Raw genomic sequence first — 24150 nt, 5'->3', positions numbered from 1 at the left:
AGCCATATGGAATGCTGGAGTTACTACCGGCAGTTCGCTCACCCTCATAGGGTGTCGGTATAGCACAGGGGCGAGTGGAAGCCACTACCACAGATACTTTGTCAATTAGAAGTCTCTTCTCTCAAAATCCCTCTCTAGAGAGGTGCCATTACAACGTCTACCTTCCGCTAGTTACTACTACCTCTGCCAGAAACCTTCATTCCTGAAATACGCACCCAAGCTTGGGCCAGCTAAAAGGTGGTGAAAGGAAAAGAGAGGGATGGGTTCACTGGGCAACACAGGTCTTCCCCCAGAAATAGATTTTTCCTCTGTCAAAATCCTTTTTCTGGGTTCAACCCTGTGTCGGCCGGTGAAATAGTAGCAGACAATTGGCCATACAAGCTTGGTAAACAAAAATTTTTTATGAAAGGAAAATAAAAATTTTCTTAAAATTATTGTTTTAATAACCAGTGTAAGAATAGCAAATTACAAATGGTAATAAAGCACCTAATATGACCAAATCCATACTATCCTGGGAAAAAACAACAGGTAATGAACATGAAAACAAAAATAATAATGAACTATGTACATGTACAGGAGTGGGTTGATGAGCAATCCAGTCCGGAACAGATAATACTGTCGGAGTTAATTCCAGCGGTATGAGTACACTTCAACTAGAAACTTAACCAGCTAAAGGCAATATCAAGTATAATTTTCAACTTGTTATTAATAAAGCTCTGGATGTCTCCGCCTGCTCCAGAATCCATGCTAGGGATTGTCAAAGCTACAACAAGCGGAGAGGGCCTGATACGAACAGAACAGGGGAATAAGGCAAAACCTAAGCCTGAGTCTGATCGCACCGGAGTAGAGCAGCGAAACCTAACTAATTGTAGGCACGTTCTCTGAGCCCAGTTCCGCCCCCACCGGAGTGGGGAGCAGCGACAGCATAGAAGGGGGAAAAACAGAGCGGCGGGAGCAACGGTACGTAACACTCTGGTGCATACCTTCTGGCGCGCGTGATGGTAGACCACACTTCGCCGGAATAATACAGGCCCGGAGACATACCAACAGAGAATGAATAAACAATTTCTTAACATTAATCTCTGAATGCCTCCGCCTACTTCGGAAGAGAAGCAGTCCCAAGTCAATTAGAAATGCAGCTCTAAGCCCAGTTCCGCCCCACTGGAGTGGGGAAGCAGCGATAACATAGAGGAATGCGGAAAACAGAGCGGCAGAACAGTGATATGTACAATCTGGCATATAGCCTACTGGAGGGTGTGATGGTAGACCCCACCTTGCCAGAGGACACACAGACCCGGAGACATACCAATAGAGATTACGTAATCTACTAATCACCCAATCTCCTCCGACTAATCCCCTGGATTAAGCTCTATGCTCTAGCTGTCGTTCATCGGTAGGATTACTGGGGCAGCGAGCTAACTAGGCAGCGCCGGAACGAGTCCGGGACAGGGGTGGGGGGGGGGGGGGGGGGGGGGAGATGTCTGAGTCGTGATTACCTGGCCACAGCAAACCGATTGGTGATCAACCACCTCTCGGGAGCCGTAAACTAGCCTACCACTAAAGGGGCAGAAGATGGTAGGCCAACTGACACCCTAAAGGGGGCAATGGCCCAGGCTACACTCAACAAGACAATACGTAAAATAATTGATGAGGAATTACTGGAAAAACTGCGAAAGTGAGAGGGAGGGGCGGGCAGGGGGTGAGGGATGCACCCCGCTAAGCTCCCAGTCTAACCCTCCGAGATCGGTCCAGATCTGGTCAGGTAGGCTAGTATGGCTCCAAAAAGGATGTCATGAAGAGGACAGATAGAACCTAACTCAACCCTCCAAAATCGAATCATCCGATCTGGTCAGGTACGATAGGTCTAGGCCCTACAAGCATGACAAGAGAGAGAGACTCTGTCCTAGACCACCCTCCAAGCAAACATATCTGCCTGGTCGGGTGGCGGTAAAAGGGGCCAAAAGGGTGGAGGGATATACAAGATCGCCTGGCCTACCCTCCAAAACCTAGCCTAGGTCTGGTCAGGAAGGACATCGCGAGAACTTCCAACCTCATCAAGAAAATGATATTGTTATGTTACAATAAAGTTTTGTACATACTTTCCTGGCAGATATATACTTAGCTATAGACTCCGTCGTCCCCGACAGAAATTCGAATTTCGCGGCACACGCTACAGGTAGGTCAGGTGATCTACCGCCCTGCCCCTGGGTGGCAGGAATAGGAACCATTCCCGTTTTCTAGTCAGATTTTCTCTTCCACTTGTCTCCTGAGGGGAGGCTGGGTGGGCCATTTAATCGTATATATCTGCCAGGTAAGTATGTACAAAACTTTATTGTAACATAACAATATCATTTTTGTACATTCAACTTCCCTGTCAGATATATACTTAGCTGATTGGCACCCTTGGTGATGGGTAAGAGACAGCTAACTACTGAAATAGATAGGAAGACAACATACGTTGTAGGTAATATATCAAAAACCTTGGTTCCTACCTGTTTTGGCGGAAGACTTCATGGCTACTGCTTAGGAGCCTGCTTCGCCTCAAGAGCCTCAGCGAGGTAGTGACCTCATGCTAAGAGTTCTTGTGGGTCTGTCAATGGGGTCTTATCCGCTTACTCGACAGAGCCTGAGGATCTTTGTCAATGGGGTCCTATCCACTTACATGACAAAACACCTTGCCTAATGGCATTATCAAGGAGCACAACACCGATCCCGATCACCTGATCCTAACACCCGGGTTAGTAATGAGATTGAAAGGAGTTATCCCCAAACATCCTTTTCAAGCAACCCCTAAAAAACTCAACACCAAATTTTCAAAAGCAAACTAAAAACATTAAGGATCAGTCTTAGCTCCTCTTCCCAGCACAGTATCCGCTGATACATAAGGACCCAGAGAGAAGCATTTCTCGTATGTCATTCTGACATCCTTTAAGCAATGGGAAGCAAACACAGAGTTGCATCTCCAGTACGTCGCTGCTAAAATATCTTTCATTGACATATTTCTGCTGAAAGATAGAGAGGTTGCAACTGCACGTACCTCATGCGCTTTCACCCTTAGCAGTTCAAAGGATTGGCACTTCATGTGTGCTTCCGATATCACATTCCTAACAAAGAACGCTAGTGCGTTTTTTGACATGGGTCTCTTAGGGTCCTTCACAGCACACCAAAGACTCTGATTGCAACCCTGCAGTTGCTTCTTCTTTTGAAGATAAAATTTTAAAGCTCTAACTGGACAGAGAGACCTTTCTAACTCCCTCCCGACAAGAGGAGAAAGTCCCTTGACCTCAAAACTTCTGGGCCAAGGCCTAGAAGGGTTCTCGTTTTTAGCCAGAAACAGAGGTTGGAAAGAGACAACTGCAGAATCACCTTTAAATCCCAACACGGGAGTCTAATGCATGCAGTTCACTGACCCTCTTGGCAGTTGCGAGGGCCAAGAGAAAAATGCACTTCCTCGTGATATCCCTGAACGAGGCTTGATGAGGAGGTTCAAACCTATCCGACGTGAGGAACTTGAGAACTACATCTAGATTCCAGCTAGGAGGAAGAGAAGATCCGGTCTTGGAGGTCTCAAAGGACCGTATAAGGTCATGAAGATCTTTGTTTTCCTCTATGTTCAGGCCCCTATTCCTGAATACAGCAGAGAGCATGCTCCTGTATCCTTTAATGGTGGAAACCGCCAAGTGTGATTCTTCTCTTAGGTAGAGAAGAAAATCGGCAATGTCGGTCACAGAGGTATTGGAGGAGGACAGCTTCTTTGACCTACACCATCTACGGAAAACTTCCCACTTCGATTGATAAACCCACAGGGTAGAAGACCTGCGGGCTCTGGCAATCGCTCTCGCAGCTTTTCGAGAAAAGCCTCTCGCTCTGATGAGTCTTTCGATAGTCGAAAGGCAGTCAGGGAGAGAGCGGGGAGGTTTTTGTGGAACCTCTCGAAGTGGGGTTGTTTGAGCAGATCTGTCCTTTCGGGAAGATATCTGGGGAAGTCCACCGTCCATTCCAGTACCTCTGTGAACCAATCTCGAGCGGGCCAAAAGGGAGCGATGAGTGTCATTCTCGTTCCTTCTGAGGACACAAACTTCCTTAGCACTTCTCCCAGCAGCTTGAATGGGGGGAAGGCGTAAGCGTCTATGCCCGACCAATCCATGAGGAGGGCATCGATCGCTATGGCTCTGGGATCCTCCACTGACGAGCAGAAGTTGTCCATTCTTCTGGAGAGGAACGTGGCGAACAGGTCTATCTGAGGTTTCCCCCAGAGGGACCAGAGTTTCTGGCAGACTTCGGAGTGGAGGATCCACTCTGTAGGAAGGACCTGGTTCTTCCTGCTCAGTCGGTCTGCTCTTACATTCTTTTCTCCTTGCACGAATCTTGTCAGGAGTATGATGCCTCGTTCCTCTGCCCAGATTAACAGAGCTCTTGCTATCTCGTATAGGGAGAAAGAGTGAGTCCCTCCCTGCTTCCGGATGTAAGCCAGAGCCGTGGTATTGTCCGAGTTGACCTGGACTACCACGCCTCTGACGTCTGATTTGAAGTGCTTCAGGGCTAAATGGATAGCCAGAAGTTCCTTCGCGTTGATGTGCCAGGACACCTGTTCTCTTGTCCAGGTGCCTGACACTTCTTTCGTTCCTAGTGTTGCTCCCCAACCTGTCTCCGAGGCATCGGAAAAAACACTAGGAGTGGGTTCCGAAGAGACAGGGACACTCCTTCGTTCCTCTCTAGAGGGTTTAACCACCACTTCAAGTGGGACTTGATTTCCGGTTGAATGGGAAAAGAATCCGACAGTTCCCCTGTCTTCCGATTCCACATTCTTTGTAGGTAGAACTGCAGCGGTCTCATGTTGAGCCTCCCCAGAGAAACGAACTGCTCCAGCGACGAAAGGGTACCCAGGAGACTGAGCCATTCCCTCGCTGAGCTTCGTTCTTTCTCTAAGAAGGCTGAGACTTTTTCCAAGCCTTGCGATGGAAATGCTCGAAAACCCTGAGAATCCATCTGAATCCCCAGATAAACAATGTTTTGGCTGGGAATCATCTGGGACTTCTCGAGGTTTACAAGCAGTCCGAGAGAGAGATCTTACAAGATCCAAAGTCGTTTCCAGGTCCTCCAAACATTGCTGTTTCGATTTTGCTCTTATGAGCCAATCGTCCAAGTAAAGTGATATGTTCACCCCCTTCAGAAGTAACCATCGTGCTACGTTCCTCATCAGGCCCGTAAACACTTGAGGGGCCGTAGAAAGGCCGAAGCACAAAGCCCTGAACTGAAAGATCCTGCCCTGTACCATGAATCGAAGGTATTTCCTCGATGCAGGATGCAGGGGGACGTGAAAATACGCGTCCTGCAGGTCGAGGGAGACCATCCAATCTCCTGGACATAGAGCCGCAAGAACCAAGTTGGAAGTTTCCATAGAGGACTTTTTCTTCTCTACGAAACGGTTCAATGCGCTCACATCCAGCACAGGCCTCCACCCCCCCAAGGCTTTCGGGATGAGAAACAGCCGATTGTAGAAGCCTTGGGAGTGTGGATCCTGCACCAGTTCGATGGCCTCCTTTTCTAACATCTGATCTACAAGATGTAACAGAGATTCTCTCTTGGCAGGGTCTTTGTACTTCGCAGACAATTCCCTTGGGGTCGACGTCAAGGGAAGTCTGTCTCTGAAGGGGATGAGATATCCTTTCCTCACGATTGAGAGGGACCAAGAGTCTGCTTCTCTCTCAGTCCATGCTTCTGAAAACTTCAGAAGCCTGGCCCCTACTGGTGTTTGGAGGACTGGCACATCATTTGGTCTTCTTAACTGGTCTGAAAGAAGACCTTCCTCTCTTTTCCGTTCCTCTCTTTCTAGAGGAGGATCGAACAGATGAACTCCCTCGAAAGGGCGGCTGAGGGTTCCGTGACTCCTTCTTCACAGCAGGAATGGCTGGCCTCGTCTTCTTTGCTGATTGCACCAGCAGATCTTGAGTCGCCTTCTCAGTGAGTGAGTGAGAAATATCTCTCACTAACTGAGAAGGGAAAAGCTGTTTTGAAAGAGGTGCGTAAAGAAGAGACGACCTCTGAACAGGCGAGACAGCTTTCGTCAGGAAAGAGCTGAATACAGCCCTCTTCTTAAGGATTCCTGCTCCGAAAAGGGAGGCCACTTCCCCCGATCCGTCTTGGACCGCCTTGTCCATGCACGCTAATACACTATGCAGGACCTCGGGACTCAGGAAGTCAGGGACCTGTGTCTTCTTGGCCAAAGCCCCAAGGGACCAGTCTAGAAAGTTAAAAACTTCCAAGACATGGAATAATCCCTTGAGGAGATGGTCCATTTCCGACATTCCCCAAGTGGTCCTTGCAGATGAAAGCGAATGTCTCCTCGATGCGTCTACGAGTGTGGAGAAGTCTGCCTCCGCCGAAGCAGGGAGAGCGCGCCCCATTGCTTCCCCTCTCATACCAAATGCCTCTCCTCCCAGACAGCCTGGAGGGAGGGCAGGTAAAGACAGTTTTCCCCGATTCTTCCTTGGAGCTGAGCCAATTTCCAAAAGATTGTAGCGCTTTCTTCATGATAATGGTTGGGCGCATCTTCAAGAAGGAGGATGATTTTGAGGTCTTCGTACTCGTGAACAGCGAACAAGAAGAAGGAGGGGTGGCAGGACTCAGAGAATCTCCAAATTCTTGCAGTAAAAGAGCTGCTAAGGTTTTGTAGTCCGAGAGACCCGCACTCTTATTAGCTTCCGAGTCAGAAATATCTTCCAGTTCTTGTCCAGTTCTGGTGGGAGAAGAATGAGCAACCGAAGGAGAACGCATCCTTTCGCAAGGTGAAGGGCTTTTAGCAGTACCAGCACCATCCTGACAAGGGCGACGGCCACCTGTGCGACATCTTGCGTCCCTGTCAGAAGGTTGATCCTGCGAAAACCTCCTATCAATATCAGAGTCATCCTGACAAGGGCGACGGCCACCTGTGCGACATCTAGCATCCCTGTCAGGAGAAGGCTGTCCTTGTGAAAAGCTACAAAGAGGAGCCTCTCGGTTCACTTCTCTCTCGAAATTAGGTGAAGCTGGAGATCCTGGCACCCGGCTGGCTCTTCTGGCGCCTGGCTGGCACTTCTGGCGCCTGGCTGGCGCTTCTGGCGCGTCTGGCGCCTGGCTGGCGCTTCTGACGCGTCTGGCGCCTGGGGCCCGGCTGGCGCTTCTGGCGCCTCGCGCCTGGTTGGCGCTGTCCGCCTCGGACAAAACTTGCTCCTGTCCGAGCTGTCCGAATCTGGCGCTTTTCATCTAGGAGTAGAGGAGAGGCGCTTGGAGCCCTGAACGTCCGTAGGACGAGAAGATCTTTTAATCGGAAGGAGTCTTTCCTCATAGGAGGGTCCTTCTTTAAAACTCCTACCAAAGACAAGATTTGCTCCTGCATTTTAAGGAGAATCTTAGTCGCTGTATCTTCCTCCTCCTTATCAGAACGAGGGGAAGGAGGTCTGGAGGATGAAGGAGACTCCGAGCCGAGAGCAGGCGCAATAAAGGCTTTCTTGGCTCTCTTCCTATCACATGGAGAGTCTTCTGTAGAAGCGTTCCGGGCTCGAGTCCAGAGTAGGCGCCTTAAAACTTCTTTTCGTAGGACGCGATAGATCATCCGAACTCCATCCACATTTATGCGAAGACGAATCGGAAGAGGAGAAGAACTCTTTTAGGATGCCTTTCCAATGGCAATCCTTGGCAGTCTGGGACGCCACAGATCCTGCCGAGGGGACGCCTGATCGGTGGGGATTCTCCGTAAGCTCCGTAAGGCTTTCGACATTCCTTCTCCTCTGGCCCTGGGAGCTTGGAAGAGGTCTAGGCCTGGGAGCGAGACAGAGCCAATCAGACGCACCCTCCACTGCACTGGGGACACTAACATCACTTTCCACTGCACTTTGCTTACCTTCTAGAGCTTGCATTTTACGCTCCATCCTCTTGAGGGCAGCCTTCAAATCTGCAATTTCCGCTGATGAATTTGCAGCATCTGAGAAGGGAGAAGGTACTGATACTGTATGGGAGGAAGCAACGATTACTTGAGAATTAGGTGCTACACTACTAACTGGCTCGTTAGAGCAAGACCTACTCAAGCTCCTGGAAGAAGCTTTTCTAACCTTATCCCTCTCTAATTTCCTTAAGTAGGAATTTAGTGTCTTCCATTCTTCCTCACTCAAATTTACACATTCATTACAAGTGTTAGAAACAGAACATTCATTCCCCCTACACTGCTTACATACAGTGTGAGGATATACCGAAGCTATCGGTAGTCCCCCACTACAACCCTCATTCATACATCTTCTAACTGCATAGTTAGAGTCCGACATTTTGAGAATAATCCGAAGCCAAAATAAAAAAACAGTCCACAAAAGCGTATGGCAAACCAGAGATCCAATACGTCACCAAATAAATCAGTCCAGAAGATCAACGGCGATGAAAAAACGAAAGTCAAGTCAGGAGGAACCAGCAACGATGTTACTGGAACCGGCGACAGAGAAAATCTGATTAGAAAACGGGAATGGTTCCTATTCCTGCCACCCAGCGGCAGGGCGGTAGATCACCTGACCAACCTGTAGCGTGTGCCGCGAAATTCGAATTTCTGTCGAGGACGACGGAGTCTATAGCTAAGTATATATCTGACAGGGAAGTTGAATGTACAAAAACAATATTTGAATAGTTTATCACAAAGTGCATAAAATCAAGTGTATTACTGACTATAATCGAAAACTACACTAGAAATATACATGCATGAGTACTGCGAGAGAGAGAGAGGAATCTTCCTCTCCCAATAATGACTGGTGTACTGCTAGGCTAGCCTAGAAGCCAAAAACACAATACTCGCGCATAATGTAGGAAGCATATAACCGTACGCACGAAGGGGAACCAACACGCTCCTGAGGGGCTGAGGATAACAAAAAGGGTGCCCCGAAAGGCTAAAAACAAAAGATAATCGTAAAATGAAGGCCTCAGAATACATCAGGAGCAAGATGGGCCCTAAAAAAGGCAAAATACATAAGGACAAAACTCATAAAAATAAGGCTCCAGAAAACGACAGGAGCAAGAATAATGAAAAGAATACAAAAACAGTAGCCCAAATAGTAAAGTACTAAACGGTGGACAAAATATATAACGAGATAAAAGACTGAGAAAATCACGCATGCCGCGAGTCATGCACCCAAAATGGTGGATCGAGAGAGGCGTCATACCCGGTTCATCAGAACAAAAGGACTTAAATTAAGGGCCAAAATTGAATGCATCGTGGCACGAGATTCAAAAACGATAAATGGAATACTCAACTTAGATGAAGAAGCTTGGGGCTCTAGAGAAGACATGCTTCGTCACAAAACACTTCCGGGGGACAGCGAAAAAACAGCGCGTGCGAACACTATACGTGCTAAATCAGGAATGAGCTTTTGGGCAGATGTTGTAGTAGTAGCGAGCGGAAGGTAGACGTTGTAACGGCACATATCTAGAGAGGGGTTTTGACAGGAGATTTCTAATTGGCAGAATATCTGTGGTAGTGGCTTCCACTCGCCCTTGTCTATACCGACACCCTTAATGGGTGAGCGAGCTGGAGGTAGTAACTTCAGCATTCCATTTAGCATTTTCTCTGGTATATTTAGCATCTATTTATACCTAGAAATGTGTGCTACAGGAACATTTCACCGGCCGACACAGGTTGAACCCAGAAAACTAAATATTGTTTCATACCATAGTTTTTTCTGCCTTATCCAATCAAACAAAACATTGGGTGATGAAAGATTAAATTCCAAATGCAGGTCCAGAACTAACAAATTACCTCACGGATTAAAAAAAAACAAACATTTACCATTAATGCCATTTTGAATGGGAAACTCCTTGTCTCTCGCTCACTTGTAGACATTAGTATTAGGTCTAAACTGCGTGGATCTTTGACCCTTTCCAAGTCATACTCTGAAAATGTAAACAACAGTACATTATGCAATTCAAGAACATATTTGTCAAAAATTAAAAAGTCAGATTCACATATAGTTATTGAAACAAATTAGCTTATTAAAATGACACACTTTTTCAGTAATTTGAATTTTTCCTAACCATATAAACCTGAGGGCCTTTACAATAAGAATTACTTTTAGCGGAGCTGGAAAACGCCCATTTAACTTTCAACAAGGTGATGAAGTATGTAGCTAACTACGGAATAAGGGTGGGAGTCCTGCCCACCAAGTCGGTATGCAAACATTTTACCTTTTGGCCCAGAGCAGAATGAGGGGTGGCTGAGGTGGCACAGAACTTGTAAAGGACCTCACATTTGTATAGTTAGGAAAAATACATATTACTTTTAAAATTTGTCATTTGTTCCTACATGATTTACAAACCTTCAGTCCTTTACAACAGGAAGACATTTCTTTGAGGGAGGATTCTAAGTAAGCTTCTGAACTGACTGGAGTTTGCCTCACCTGGGATTTCCTGATATCATAAGAACAAAGGAAGGAGACCAGCCTCTGACGTATTGAAAAGAAGTATGAACGTCTGCATGTTAAATTGTCAGACTTCTGGACCTTTCGAATTAATGTGTGTGTGTGTGTGTGTGTGTGTGTGTGTGTGTGTGTGTGTGCAGCAAAATTGCTCAGAAAAAGACTTGGATAAACCCACAGCATCAGAGACAATAAAGTAAGCATAACCAAAGGGTTTGTTTTAACATCAGCACCTCTCTCTCTCCTTGCTAGAGAGAGGGGAGGATCTCCATCTACTATTCTATTTTAAGATTATAGACAGGGTGCTCAGTTTGAAGGCTCACCTGCATGCCCTGCCAGACCAGCATGTAATGGATGGCAAGCAATTTCTCTCTGTGAGAGAAGAGGGAGAAAAGTGAGAAGGGAGGGAGCCAGTTCCTAACACACTATCGCTTTTTGCCACTAAACACTTCAGTGAGATGCAAACTGTCCGCTATGGGATCTGGGCAAGTTACACAACCTGTTGATCACCCACCACAAGGCCAAGGGAAAAGGAGTCCCAGGCCCTATGGGCATATCCTGAAGGTAGAAAGATATAAGAGTGGATAGCCTACACCACTTTCTGTCTTACACAGGCAGTCCCTGGTTATCGGCGGACTCGGTTAATGGCGATCCGGTTTTATGATGCTCACCTAGCACCATAAAATCAGCGATTTATGGAGCCATGAGATGCCAAGTTCTGGTTATCAGCACCTGATAGAGTTATGGCACCATAACATACTTAACAGAGGAGCCACTAACCAGTTATTGGAGCCATAAACACCATAAATTGCAGGTTCGGTCAATGGCAGTTTTCACTTATCAGTGCCCCGCCGAGAACAGAACTCTTGCCGATAACAGGGTAATGCCTGTACCTGTGAAACCATCAGGTTCTTTTGGAGTCCAAGGGACGGACCAATGTCCTTATCCTCATGAGGTACTTGTAACAAACTCTTGGCCACATGTTGGCTGTCGAGTATGCTCATTCAATAGTCTCACGAGGCTAGAAAGAAAGTGTTTGAACACTTCTTTCTTAGTCGAAAAAGTAATAAAGAAGCGTCAACAACACTCAAGCTTGAGATGTCGAGCCCTCTTGAAGATAATACAGAAGCACTAACTGGTTACAGCACTATCTTGTATTATTACTGCTAACTTATTTGAGATGGGACTGAATGTAACTCAAGTCTTGCTACAAGCTACAGGATAAACTTCAGCATGACAGAACCTCATGTCTTCGAGTGCCATAGTCTGGCTGGAGGTCCTGGCCTCTACAGACAAGAAAACTGAGCAGGAGACCTTCTGCAGGTGAGCATTAGACCTTCACTTTCTCATGTAAGTCAAGCCTGGGTTCAAAGACTGGGGGACCTTACCAGTGTCACAGGAGTCTGTGGGACCCAGTGCAGCAGCAGACAAACTTTAAACTGCCCAGGGAAAAGATTCCCGATGACAAAATTGGTGACTTGGTGTCTTATTGGAGCACCATGAACCATTGGCGATGCAGGTGTCTTGGAGAATCGTTTACTTCTGATGACACCCATATCCACAGAGTCCCTGCGCCTGTTAATCCTGTGGCATGGGATTCTGTGGAACCCCATACAACAGTTGCTAACAATGCACGGGGATCCGCGGGCACGTGTCAGTGGAAGGTTCTTCACCAGTATGGAAAGATGACTTCCAGGAACCAGTGTCAGAGGCAGGGGTGTCCATGGAGATTCTTGCCTCTGTTGCTCTAAAGGAACGAGGTTCCAAAGAGCCCTGTACCATGGTTCCCACATCTGTAGACGGGAATAGCAAATGAGAGACCCCTTGCCTCTTCTGAAGCTTAACCCTCTTACGCCGACTGGATGTATTTTATGTCAACATTTTTTGTCTCCCGTGTGCCAACTGGACGTATTTTACGTCGACTTACAAAAGTTTTTTTAAAAATTCGCTGAAAAATACTTATAGGCCTACCAGCCTAAAACTTTTGAATCACGCGCCTTGGGGGATGCTGGGAGTTCACGGATCAAGGTGTTGTTTTGTTTACAATCGCTACGCAGGCGCGCAAGCGCAAATTTCTTTCTTGCCGCACTAAAAAGTATCTGTGAAACATCTCGGAAATTATTTTGTCACTTTGACATAATTTTTGTACCATTGTAAATTAGCCGTTACATGAAGTATTATATATGAAAATGTGCGCGTTTTTATGTAGAATACAATAAAATACTCATGATTGTAGCTTTTATCAGTTTTGAGATATTTTCATATAAATAATAACGATAATTGCCAAAATTTCAACCTTCGGTCAACTTTGACTCTACATAAATGGTCAAAAAACGCAATTGTAAGCTAAAACTCTTATATTTTAGTAATATTCAATCATTTACCTTAATTTTGCAACTAATTGGAAGTCTCTAGCACAATATTTCGATTTATGGTGAATTTATGAAAAAAATAAAATTTTCTTTACGTCCGCGCGGTAACTCTTCCGAAAAAATCATACGTGCGATTGTGGTAATGTTTGCACCATTTTAAATTAGCCGTTACATAAAGTTTTATATACGAAAATGTGCGCAATTTCATGTAGAATACATCAAAAAATAATTGAAGGTTGTAGCTTTTCTCATTTTTGAAATAATTGCATATAAATCACGATAAATAGAAAAAAAACCACGTTCGGTCAACTTTGACTCTACCGAAATGGTCGAAAAACACAATTGTAAGCTAAAACTCTTACAGTCTAGTAATATTCAGTCATTTATCTTTATCTTGAAACAAATTCGAAGTCTATAGCAAAATATTTAGATTTATGGTGAATTAAAAAAAAAATCTTTCCTTCCCTTCGCTCGCGGATTCTCCGCCACAAATCTCCGAAATGCATATGTCCCATTCTCGGAATATTTGCTCCGTTTCATATTAGGCATTTCATAGAGTTTTATATATGAAAATGTGCGCAATTTCATGTAGAATAAAACGAAAAATATTTGAAGGTTGTAGCTTTTCTTATTTCCGAAATAATTGCATATAAAAAATATATATATATAAAAAATTCGACATTCGGTCAACTTTTAACTCGTCAGATATGGTCGAAAACTGCAATTGTAAGCTAATACTCTTACAGTATAGTAATATTCAATCATTTTTCTTCATTTTGAAAAAAATTGAATAAGTCTCTAGGACAATAATTTAGATTTATGGTGAATTTTTGAAAAAAAATATTTGTTTACGTCCGAGCGTTACGAATTCATGCATTATTTTGTGATAATATTTTCTCTGTGTTGCTTTTATCGTTTTACAATGTGTTATATACCATAATGATCGCAATTTAGTGTACATTACAACAAAAAATAAAGTAACTTGTTACCTTTAACCGTTTTGCGCACAGCGCGATTTGAATACAATTACATATATATGAAATTTTGTTTTTGCGCTATTATATATCGCATTATTTATATATGATAATGATAATTTGTTTCATTTCTGATGATTGCATACTAAACTTCAGCCAATGACAAAAAAAGGAGCCAAAAATGAACTCTTAATCTTGAAAACTAAGCGCGCTGTGATTTTTTGAAAAAAATATTTTTTCCGCTTCCGCGCTCACTCTGAAACACCTCCGGCACACGGGAGACAATTTTTTTTTTTACCGCTTCGGCGTAAGAGGGTTAAAGATTGTTCCGTGAGTTTTGGGAGATGTTTCTACCAACGACGCTAGAAGTAGAATGATAGAACAGTACACTGACAGCTTCTGTTGATTATCATTGTTGGAAGGCTCCAAAGATTAGGAAATCTTGTGTAATGTCTAGGTGTGAGGGCCAAATCCCTGTCACCTGACACTGGTGATGAGCTCGACTGCCGTTACATTCTGATTTCCCGGGATGTACCTTGCTAACAGCTCTGCTAGTGTGCAGGGAAACCTGTCCCCATCACCCCCCCTCTCCCATTTTTTATTGACAGAAGTTACTCTTGTGATGAAGGGGGTACTGAAACTCATCTGTACCACAGAGAAGCTTACTAAGATCCTGAATATCTGGAAAAGCTAAGGAAAACTGTCCTGAATTTCAAATACATATTGGTGTGGAGATGTTTGCCATAACAATTCCACTTACCTGAAAGAAACAAGTCTTACAGGTGTGCACCTCTTCCTACAGTCAATGTACTTGAGAACAAGGGCAAGATTGGAGGAGTGTACAGAGACACTCCACAAAATTCCTATCATCTAGTCACTAGGCTAGGTCCCAATTCCTTTCCTTCCAAAAGAATGGAAAGGAATATGGAGTTCTTTATCAGTGACAAGAATTCTTGCATTCTCCACTGACGGTTCGGAACAAAGGGAAGCTATTCCTAAGGGCCCAGTTTCCCTATTACCATGCCTGAACCAGACTGAGGAGCAGACTCTCCAGTGCTGGTCTGGGATACTTGAGGTTTCAGGAAAACTCGAGCAGCACTCAAAGTGACTTGACCTTGTCAAGCACTCGAAAATTAGGTCGCTTGGTGGATTGAGCAAGTAAATCCATAGTGGACTTCTTTCCGAGCGCCGAAAGGATATCTTGCACAGTGTCTTCAGGAGACAGGTGCGACTCATCCAGAGGGGAAAACAAGAGAGCAGACTTCTGTATCGTTGTTACTCCTTTAGTGGTAAAGGAGCAATACAGACCACACTTCATCAATGCTTCCATGGCGAACAAGGAAGCTACTTCATCTGCACCATCTCTAACAGCTTTATCAGAACAAGAAAGCACTCCCAGCCAGTCCTACCGAAGATCCTCAGCAAAGGGCAGTACTCCAACTTCCTCGCCAATGCTCCAGACGACCAGTCCAAAAAACTGAAGATCTCCGTCTGACAAAGAAAAGAATGCCTTCGCAGCCGAAAACGCTACTCTCCTATTCGAGTCCACCAGGCCCGAGAAGTCACCCTGAGAGGAGGCAGGTACAGGCAGTCCCTGGCTTACGACGGGGTTCTGTTCTTAAGATGCTTCCTAAGCTGAAAATCGCTGTAAGCCGGAAAATCATCAAAAATCCTAAGAAAACCTTACTTCTAATGCTTTGGGTGTATCAAAAACTATGTAAACTGCATTGTTATTGCATTTCTCATCTAAAAAAACCTTTAAATATTGATTATTTTGCAATTTTGGGGTCATTTATCTTCCGTCAGATCGCTGTCGTAAGTGCCGTAAACCTGGAAATAATTTCTGAGGAACATAATTGAAAAGAGTCGTAACCTCTGAATGTTGTAAGCCAAACCCATCATAAGCTGGGGACTACCTGTACTCTTAAGGAAGGAGCTTCCCCAGTTACATAGAAACAGTAATGCTCCTTGATGAGCAATGAAGGAGGGAAGGTGAAAGATGCTTCACCTTATTCTCTCTTTGCTGACAGCCACTCATCTACAAAATGAAGAGCCTTCCTAGCTGCAGAGGAGAGGACTAACTTGGGAAGATCGTCCAGTTACTTCTTTTTCTTTATCAGGAAGATTGAAGAAGGTGAACTAGGGGAGGCAGGTGAGAAACGGTCCATAAAATATTCCAAAAGAAATCTCATTAAGGAAGCGTAAGCTGTCGGAGGTTGAGACGAGACCTCTTGCTGTTGTTGTTGTTGTTGCTCTTGCTCTTGCTCTTCCTTCTCTGAAAACACAGGAGTCAGGGTCAGGTTTTCCTTCTTCGACGGCGGTGTCTCACCCTTAAAGAAAGACAACTCCTTCTCAAAGTGCTGTCGAAATGGAGCCAGAGCAGGGTACTCCTGCTGGGATAGATCTGAACAAACATATGACAAAGACTTATGTTGTGACGTAGAAGCAGCCTACGGATTCATAGTCGAAGTCTGTTGAGTCAACTGAGGTAGTCGTGAGTCGAAACAGCACGGCTACAAGACGGGCAGGGACTCGAAACTATCCCTAGATCTTTTGACAGGGATAGGGGAGTCGTCAATTACTGACAAACCACTGGAGTCCAACAATAACTGCGCACTAAGAGATGTCTTTCCAACGGCACTCAGTCAATGCCTGATGCAACACTTCAGGATCGATGGAAGGAGCGAATACCCATGGGCAAGCCCCGCCAGTCCCCATTGGACCTTCGGTATGTCTTTTCCCCAAGCTGGGGGAGCAGAACAGTGACCCCTGTCTAGGAGAACTGGAGGGATGGACAGCCACTCCATCAGAATGCATTTCACTAGCACTACCACTGGGCACTTTAATTTCACTTTTCTCCATGAATGATTTCATGGAGGCACCTAACTCCTTCATAATACTGGCCAAATACTCAAACTTCCTCTCAATCCTTGATTCAAGGCTGTCAATGGTATCAGAAAATGCAAAATGGGAAGCTGGCAAAGGAGTAAAGAAGTGAAGGAGTCGGAAGACTGAGAATGGGAGAAAAGATTTCCAGGAATAGGAGAAGAAGCAGGAGTAGATTTCCTCTAACATAGGGGAAGGTGGAGGAGCTACACTAGTCTTACTATCAGCCCTAAGGGCTACCTTTCTCTTCCTATCTTGCAACACATTATTATTTGAAATGCAGTTTCCATTTCTCATCATCCCAATCGTGACATACATAACATGTAAGTTCCCTCAAGCACTCCTGACCCATACATTTAGTGCATTTAGAGTGAGGATTATATATTTCTTTAACTAATCTAGTTTTGCAGCCATCTGCGCAAAACCTAACTCCAGATGTGCTTGAATCCAACATATTCAAGCAATAAAGGGCAGCAAACAGACAAAATAAGCTAAGCTAATCTGACAAAATCAATAACCACAATGTTACTTGGGGCCAGCAGAAATCCAATTGAGAGGTGTGACATCGTCATACCTGTCTACCGGAAGTGGTCGGTAGTTGGTTACCTACACTAGTGATAGCAGCGCCACTGCAAAATTTTAAGTTTGGTCTGCCGTATGTAGGAATCCTACAGCTGAATAATTGCTTGGTAAGACTGAATAAAAAGTTTATCTACCTCTGGTAAATAAAAAGGAAAAAAATATGTGACTATATTAAATTGTGGACGAACAGATATATTTTAATTAAATTGGCTGACCCTGTTTGGTGTCCATCTTATCCGATATCTGGATTAATGGGGTCCAGTTTATCGAGGGTTGACTGTATACGGACCTTGGGGGCTTGGGTACTCAAGGCTCCCAAGATGCAAGACCCCAGCGAGGTACATAAAACAGTTCCCGAGTCCAAAAATGGGAGAACCAACAAGGGATTCCACTACCTCCCCTGTGGAGGGAGGCAGCCCCTTAGAAGTCCCATGGTGGGTCTTCTTCGAGAGGGAGGAGGCAGCTTTCTCCTTCAGCCAGAGAGCCTCAGAAGAAGGGAAGAAGGTTGCAGCAGACAAACATGAAGACAATGATTGCAGCTTCTCTTCCTCGACTTTTTCTTCCAAGATATCTTTCGAAGTTAGTGGTGAGCAGCTGATCCCCCAAACAGGCGGGAGTAGCAGGAGCAGCAGACTAGAAGGTTACAGGATAACCTGTGGCAGGAGCATGTGGAGAGACGTGGTTCACAACCCTTCAGCAAATCTAGACCATGGCAAGGCCATTGAGCCTTTAAGTTTCTTCCTATGTCTCCAAAGTTCTGATGGATGATAAACGCCCAACAGGGAAACCCATAATTTCTTCCTGGAGATTGTAAATTCTCTTATCCAGCAGACAATCTCTGAACTTCCGCTAGAGTCCCCTGGTAATCTTTCTACCACCTGAGCATACTCCCAGTCCAGTTTCGTGGACTGAAACCAGAGCATAAGCTTCTGTGGTCGGGAAGTAATAAAATGATGAATGTTCCCAGTTCCGAATCAGTTCTGCCCTGGGCCCCAGTTCCCAGAAAACTCTGACGAGATAGAGGGGACCAGTGAGAGATACCTAGCATCCTTGCCTTATGACCATACCCATGTCATGACAAACTTTGAGGAGGCAATCTCTGTCCCAAAGCAGCTGCAGCAATGAGCTCACCAAGACTAACAAACCATTCAGATACCTCAACAGACGTATCCTACGTGAATGTGTTCATGCAGAAATAAGCATGAACACTCAAGAGGGTGGTCAAACGCCTGAAACAGTGTGCCATGAAATTGAACGCTGTCCACCCCAAGGGTAAAGCGGAGATACTTCCAAGAGGACCGATGGTTGGGTATCTGAAAATATGCATCCTTTAGGTCCACCAAAAACATGAAATTGCCCTCTCTGATGAAATCTAACACCCATTAAGCAGTTTCTAGTTTGAACCAGGTCTGGCAAATGAACCGTTTCAGTGGAGAGAGGTTGATGACTGGTCTCCAACCACCTGTCATCTTTTCCACCAAGAACAGACGGCTATTAAACCTGGAGACTGGTCCTTCACAAATCTTGTTGTGCTGTTGTGGTTATTTTTCTTAGGAACAGCGTTAAGTTTCTGAAGATATAGAGCGAGAGGAGAGGTTCATTTCAGCAGTCTTATGGAACGAATGAGGCATCTGGAGGTAAAGGGGCGACATCACCATACCTGATTTTGAGTAGAATGCGTTCAAAGTTGAAATATTGATACCAGATATTTCTCTAGACTTATTACGTCCATGTTTATATGTATTTTACTCGTCTTGCCTAGCCATATACGAAAAAACCAAAAAACAATAATGTTGTGTTGGGAAAATATCATAACACATCAAAATTTGCATACCCTAAGTATGCAAATCAGTCATGAAAATAGGAAAACCCAAAATTTTTTTACATTTTTAAAAGCTTCTTTGTTCAACATAAATACACTATGAACCATTTCATTGTGAACCCAAAAACAAATTTTTAATGAGTTTTATAGATTGGAAATTCTAAAATACCACACATTTACACTTTTTCCCTTGGTTCCCAATGTAGTAAATGGTTCATAGATTTCTGTCAAATAATTACTACAAACACTTACATCCTTGTAATCTTAGGGACTTTGTACTCCACTTCACTATCACTAGATGACATTTTCATGATGTAAAACCATGGAAAAAACAGAAGAGACATAATTTTGTTCCACCATGCAGGTGTCGGTCATTTAATACTAGGCAGTCCCCAGGTTACGACAGGTTCGACTTACAACGTTCCGAGGTTAAGGCGCTTTTCAATTGTATTGTGCCGGTGTGCTAAGCGGGCTGTGGTTGGTTGAGTGCGAAACTATAAACACGGCTGGATGAAAGGAAGCTGCTCATTGGCTTGCGCATCATGGCCATGTTCACCCTTTACTTCCCAGAGGGAGGACATGAAACCAAGAAATACACGTAAAAACCTGTGAACTACCACCCCTCTGTTGAATGGTTTTAAGGGTCGATATTGCTTGGCCAGTATGTGGAAATCATAGAAACTGGATTTATCTATAATTTTCTAGGACTAACTCAAAATCATTGATTTGGCGATGTCGCCCCTTTACCCCGGGACACCTCAAATCATACAACAACTACTTAACACTCTTACGCAGATTGGACGTATTAAACGTCGAGATAAATTGTCTCCCGGGTGCCAATTGGACGTATTAAACATCAACATAAAAAAGTGTTTTTAAAAATTCGCGGAAAAATACTTATAGGCCTACCAGCCAAAAACTTTTGAATCACGCGCCTTGGGGGATGCTGGGAGCTCACGGATCAAGGCGTTGTTTTGTTTACAATCGTTACGCAGGCGCGCAAGCGCAAATTTCTTTCTTATCGTACTAAAAAGTATCAGTGACACATCTCAGAAATTATTTCGTCACTTTCACATCATTTTTGCACCATTTTAAATTAGCCGTTACATGGAGTATTATACGTATATGAAAATGTGCACAATTTCATTTAGAATTCAACAAAAAATACTCATGATTGTAGCTTTTATTAGTTTTGAAATATTTTCATATAAATAACGGTAAGTGCCAAAATTTCAACCTTCGGTCAACTTTGACTCTACCGAAATGGTCGAAAAACGCATTTGTAAGCTAAAACTCTGATATTCTAGTAATATTCAATCATTTACCTTCATTTTGCAACAAATTGGACGTCTCTAGCACAATATTTTGATTTATGGTGAATTTATGAAAAAAAACTTTTTCCTTACGTCCGCGCGGCAACTCTTCCGATAAATTTTTTCGTGCGATTGTCGTATGTTTGCACCATTTTAAATTTGCCGTTACATAAAATTTTATATATGGAAATGTGCGCAATTCCATTTAGAATACAACAATAATTGATTGAAGGTTGTAGCTTTTCTCATTTTCGAAATATTTGCATATAAATCACGATAAATAGAAAAAAAACCACGTTCGGTCAAATTTGACTCTACCGAAATGGTCGAAAAACGCAATTGTAAGCTAAAACTCTTACAGTCTAGTAATAGTCAGTCATTTATCTTCATTTTGAAACAAATTCGAAGTCTCTAGCACAATATTTCGATTTATGGTGAATTTATGAAAAAACAAAAAACATTTTCCTTATGTCCGCATGGTAGCTCTTCCGAAAAAAATCAAAATTTTTTTGTGCGATTGTCGTAATGTTTACACCATTTTAAATTAGCCATTACATAAAGTTATATATATGGAAATGTGTGCAATTTCATGTAGAATACAACAAAAAAATGATTGAAGGTTGTAGCTTTTCTCATTTTCGAAATATTTGCATATAAATCACGATGAATAGAAAAAAAACCACGTTCGGTCAACTTTGACTCTACTGAAATAGTCGAAAAACACAATTGTAAGCTAAAACTCTTACAGTTTAGTAATATTCAGTCATTTATCTTCATTTTGAAACAAATTCAAAGTCTCTAGCATAATATTTAGATTTAAGGTGAATTTAAAAAAAAAAAAACTTTCCTTCCCTCCGCGCACGGATTCTCCGCCGCAAATCTCTGAAATGCGTATGTCGCATTATCGTTATATTTGCTCCGTTTCATATTAGGTGTTTCATAGAGTTTTATATATGAAAATGTGCGCAATTTCATGTAGAATACAACAAAAAATAATATTTTCTCTGTGTTGCTTTGATCGTTTTACAATGTGTTATATACCAAAATGATCGCAATTTAGTGTACAATACAACAACAAAAAAATTAACTCGTTAGCTTTAACCGTTTTGCTCACAGCACGATTTGAATACAATTATATATGAAATTTTGTTTTCACGCTATCATATATCGCATTATTTATATATGATAATGATATTTGTTTTCATTTCTGATGGTTGCATACTAAACTTCAAATATGAAAAAAAGAGGAGCCAAAAATGAACTCTTAATCTAGAAAACTAAGCGCGCTGTTATTTTTTGAAAAAAATATTTTTTCCACTTCGGAGCTCACTCTAAGACCGCCTTCGCATACAGGAGACGATTTTTATTATACCCCTTAGGCGTAAGAGGGTTAACCTAGATTTATTTTGTAATAGTATCATTTGCAAAAATTTTACAGCCAGCATTGGTTCTCATCTCTGAATTCCTGGTAGACCATAATTCACTGAACCAACCCTAGGCAGGACTTCTTAGTCAGGGAGAGGTAGCCTTCTTTTTCCTCGGCTGGCAAGCCTCAGAAGATGGAGGGGAGGAGGCAGCAGACGATGAAGTTGAAGTCGAGATGATGATTGATACCTTCCAACTCCTCTTCCTCAATTCTTCTTTGACATCATCTTCAGGATGGCAGAGAGGAGGGAACAGCAGGAATAGCAGGAACTGCCTAGGCAGCAGGAACACCAGCAACAGGAGCAATCAGAGCAACTGGGGCAGGAGGCACAGCAAGAGCAGCCAGGGCAATAGCAGCAACAGGGGTAGCAACACGAGCAACCAGGACAGCCGGGGCAGAAGGCACAACAGGAGTTGGCCAGGCCGACAGGAACAGCAGGAGCAGCCTGGGTGACAAAAACAGCAGAAGTGGCCCGGGCAGCAGGAACGCTCGGAGCGGCAACAGGAGCAACCGGGACAGCTGGGGCAAGAAACACTGCAGGAGCAACTCGGAGCCAAACGCTTGGCCGGAGCCAATCAGCTTCAGAATCTCGATAGTGTGACAATAACTGCAGTCCCACAAACTCAGTTATCAACATCGCTAGACAAGTGCCATAAAACTGGGTCGCTGATAACTGAGGCTGCTAAGAACCAGGGACTGTCTTACTCGGCTCATTTGCCGAGCCTCAGAGTTCCAAAGAACCCAAGCACCTGGTCCAAGCTGAGCCCCTGGCCAACGCCAAGCAACCGACCCGAGTCTCCAAAGAAAACTGAGTAGTACTCAGCTCAGGCTTGCTCGCTTCTGAGTCTTGGATTTCTGAAGAAACCCGACTACAGTGGTCCTCCCGTATTCACGGGGGATGCATACCAGACTGCCCTGCGAATAGTTATAACCCGCAAATAGTTGGAACGCCTATAAAAATGCTTAAAACCTCCTATTTTGTTCGTTAAAACTCAAGAAAGACCCACTAAAAATCTTTATACCTGGTTTATTTAATAGTTTTATCACAAAAAGTGCATTTTATGATGAAACAGATAAAAAACAGGAATTTGTGGATATTTCTCATAGAAAAATACTGCAAATAAGAAAATTTTCCATGAATAATGTGGGGAAATGTTCCAAAGAGATATTCGCAAATGCGTGAGTCCGCAAATCCGGAGAATGGATATCCAGAGAACACAAATACGGGGGTCCACAGTAGTGTGTATACTCGGAATGAGCTATCAAGTCGAGCACAGGACAATCGAAGGTTGTTTCCTCTACCCGAGTATTCAAAGAAACATAAGCGGGGGTAGATACTACTAATCTGGGAAATATTTCAAAGAACTAGTATGTATAGGTGACATGGGTTACCTCTTCAAATTGTCATATCTGAGAAGGCCGGTGCACCTGGTGCTTCCGTGTTGAAGGGTATCAGAGAGAACAGTGATATGATTCCTGAGTCTGAAGACAAGGGAGACAAAAAGAGCAAGAAAGCGAAGATGATGATGACGAATCGATTCTCTTCTTTGACTTCTACTGCAAAACCATCATTGTCCTGGGACTCCTATATTGTCTCATGAAGGAATGTGAAGGAGTGCACACACACACACACACACACACACACACACACACACACACACACACACTCTCTCTCTCTCTCTCTCTCTCTCTTCTCTCTCTCTCTCTCTCTCCTCTCTTTCTGAGTGAAGCACAAGTTCCAGAGAACCTGAGTAACAGCTACTTCATGCCTGTAGATGAGTTGAAAAAAAGAGTAATCGCCCAACACACAAGGCAGTACTGCAAGTATTGCCAGCAAGAGAACCCTTACTCCCAGGCCCTCAAACTCTATAACATCTGAAACTTTTAAAACATTACAAATGTCAATGAAAATTTCAGCGTAACTTCCCTTCGAAGGACAGAAGAATAAAATTAGCTCCGGGAGAAAGTATGTCAAAGAGCTATATAAACACATAGCAAGGTGAAAAAAATAATATTTTTATTATAAAAGGGATTTTGACAAAAAAAAATCTATTTTTGGGTGAAGGCCTGTGTTGCCCAGTGAAATGTTCCTATAGCACTCATTTCAAGGTATAAATAATTGCTAAATATACCAGAGAAAAAAGCCATATGGAATGCCAGAGTTACTAGCTCTGGATTGATCACCTCCACAGGTGTCGGTATAAAAACAGGGGCGAGTGGATGCCACTACCACAGACCTCCAGCCCATTAGTTCTCTCTCAAAATCCTTCACCAGAGAGGAGCTGTTACAACGGTCACCCTCCGCTCGCCACCACTTCTTCTGCCAAGATTCTACATTCCTGAATACG

General features: G+C 43.8%; 1 protein-coding gene across 1 annotated transcript in view; it reads right to left on the bottom strand.

Moving 5' to 3' along the window:
• LOC135225793 (uncharacterized) overlaps window positions 1–24150 on the bottom strand; it is a 109630-nt gene that overhangs the window by 30288 nt on the left and 55192 nt on the right. Inside the window, exon 3 of the mRNA XM_064265273.1 lies at window positions 9803–9906. Coding sequence (XP_064121343.1) covers window positions 9803–9906 — 104 coding nt within the window. The remainder of the gene's footprint in view (window positions 1–9802; window positions 9907–24150) is intronic.

Source organism: Macrobrachium nipponense, chromosome 13, assembly GCF_015104395.2.
Source record: "Macrobrachium nipponense isolate FS-2020 chromosome 13, ASM1510439v2, whole genome shotgun sequence".
Taxonomy (NCBI): Eukaryota; Metazoa; Arthropoda; class Malacostraca; order Decapoda; family Palaemonidae; genus Macrobrachium; species Macrobrachium nipponense.
The sequence above is the reverse complement of the archived record's forward strand: the minus strand, read 5'-3'. Positions and strand labels throughout refer to the sequence as shown.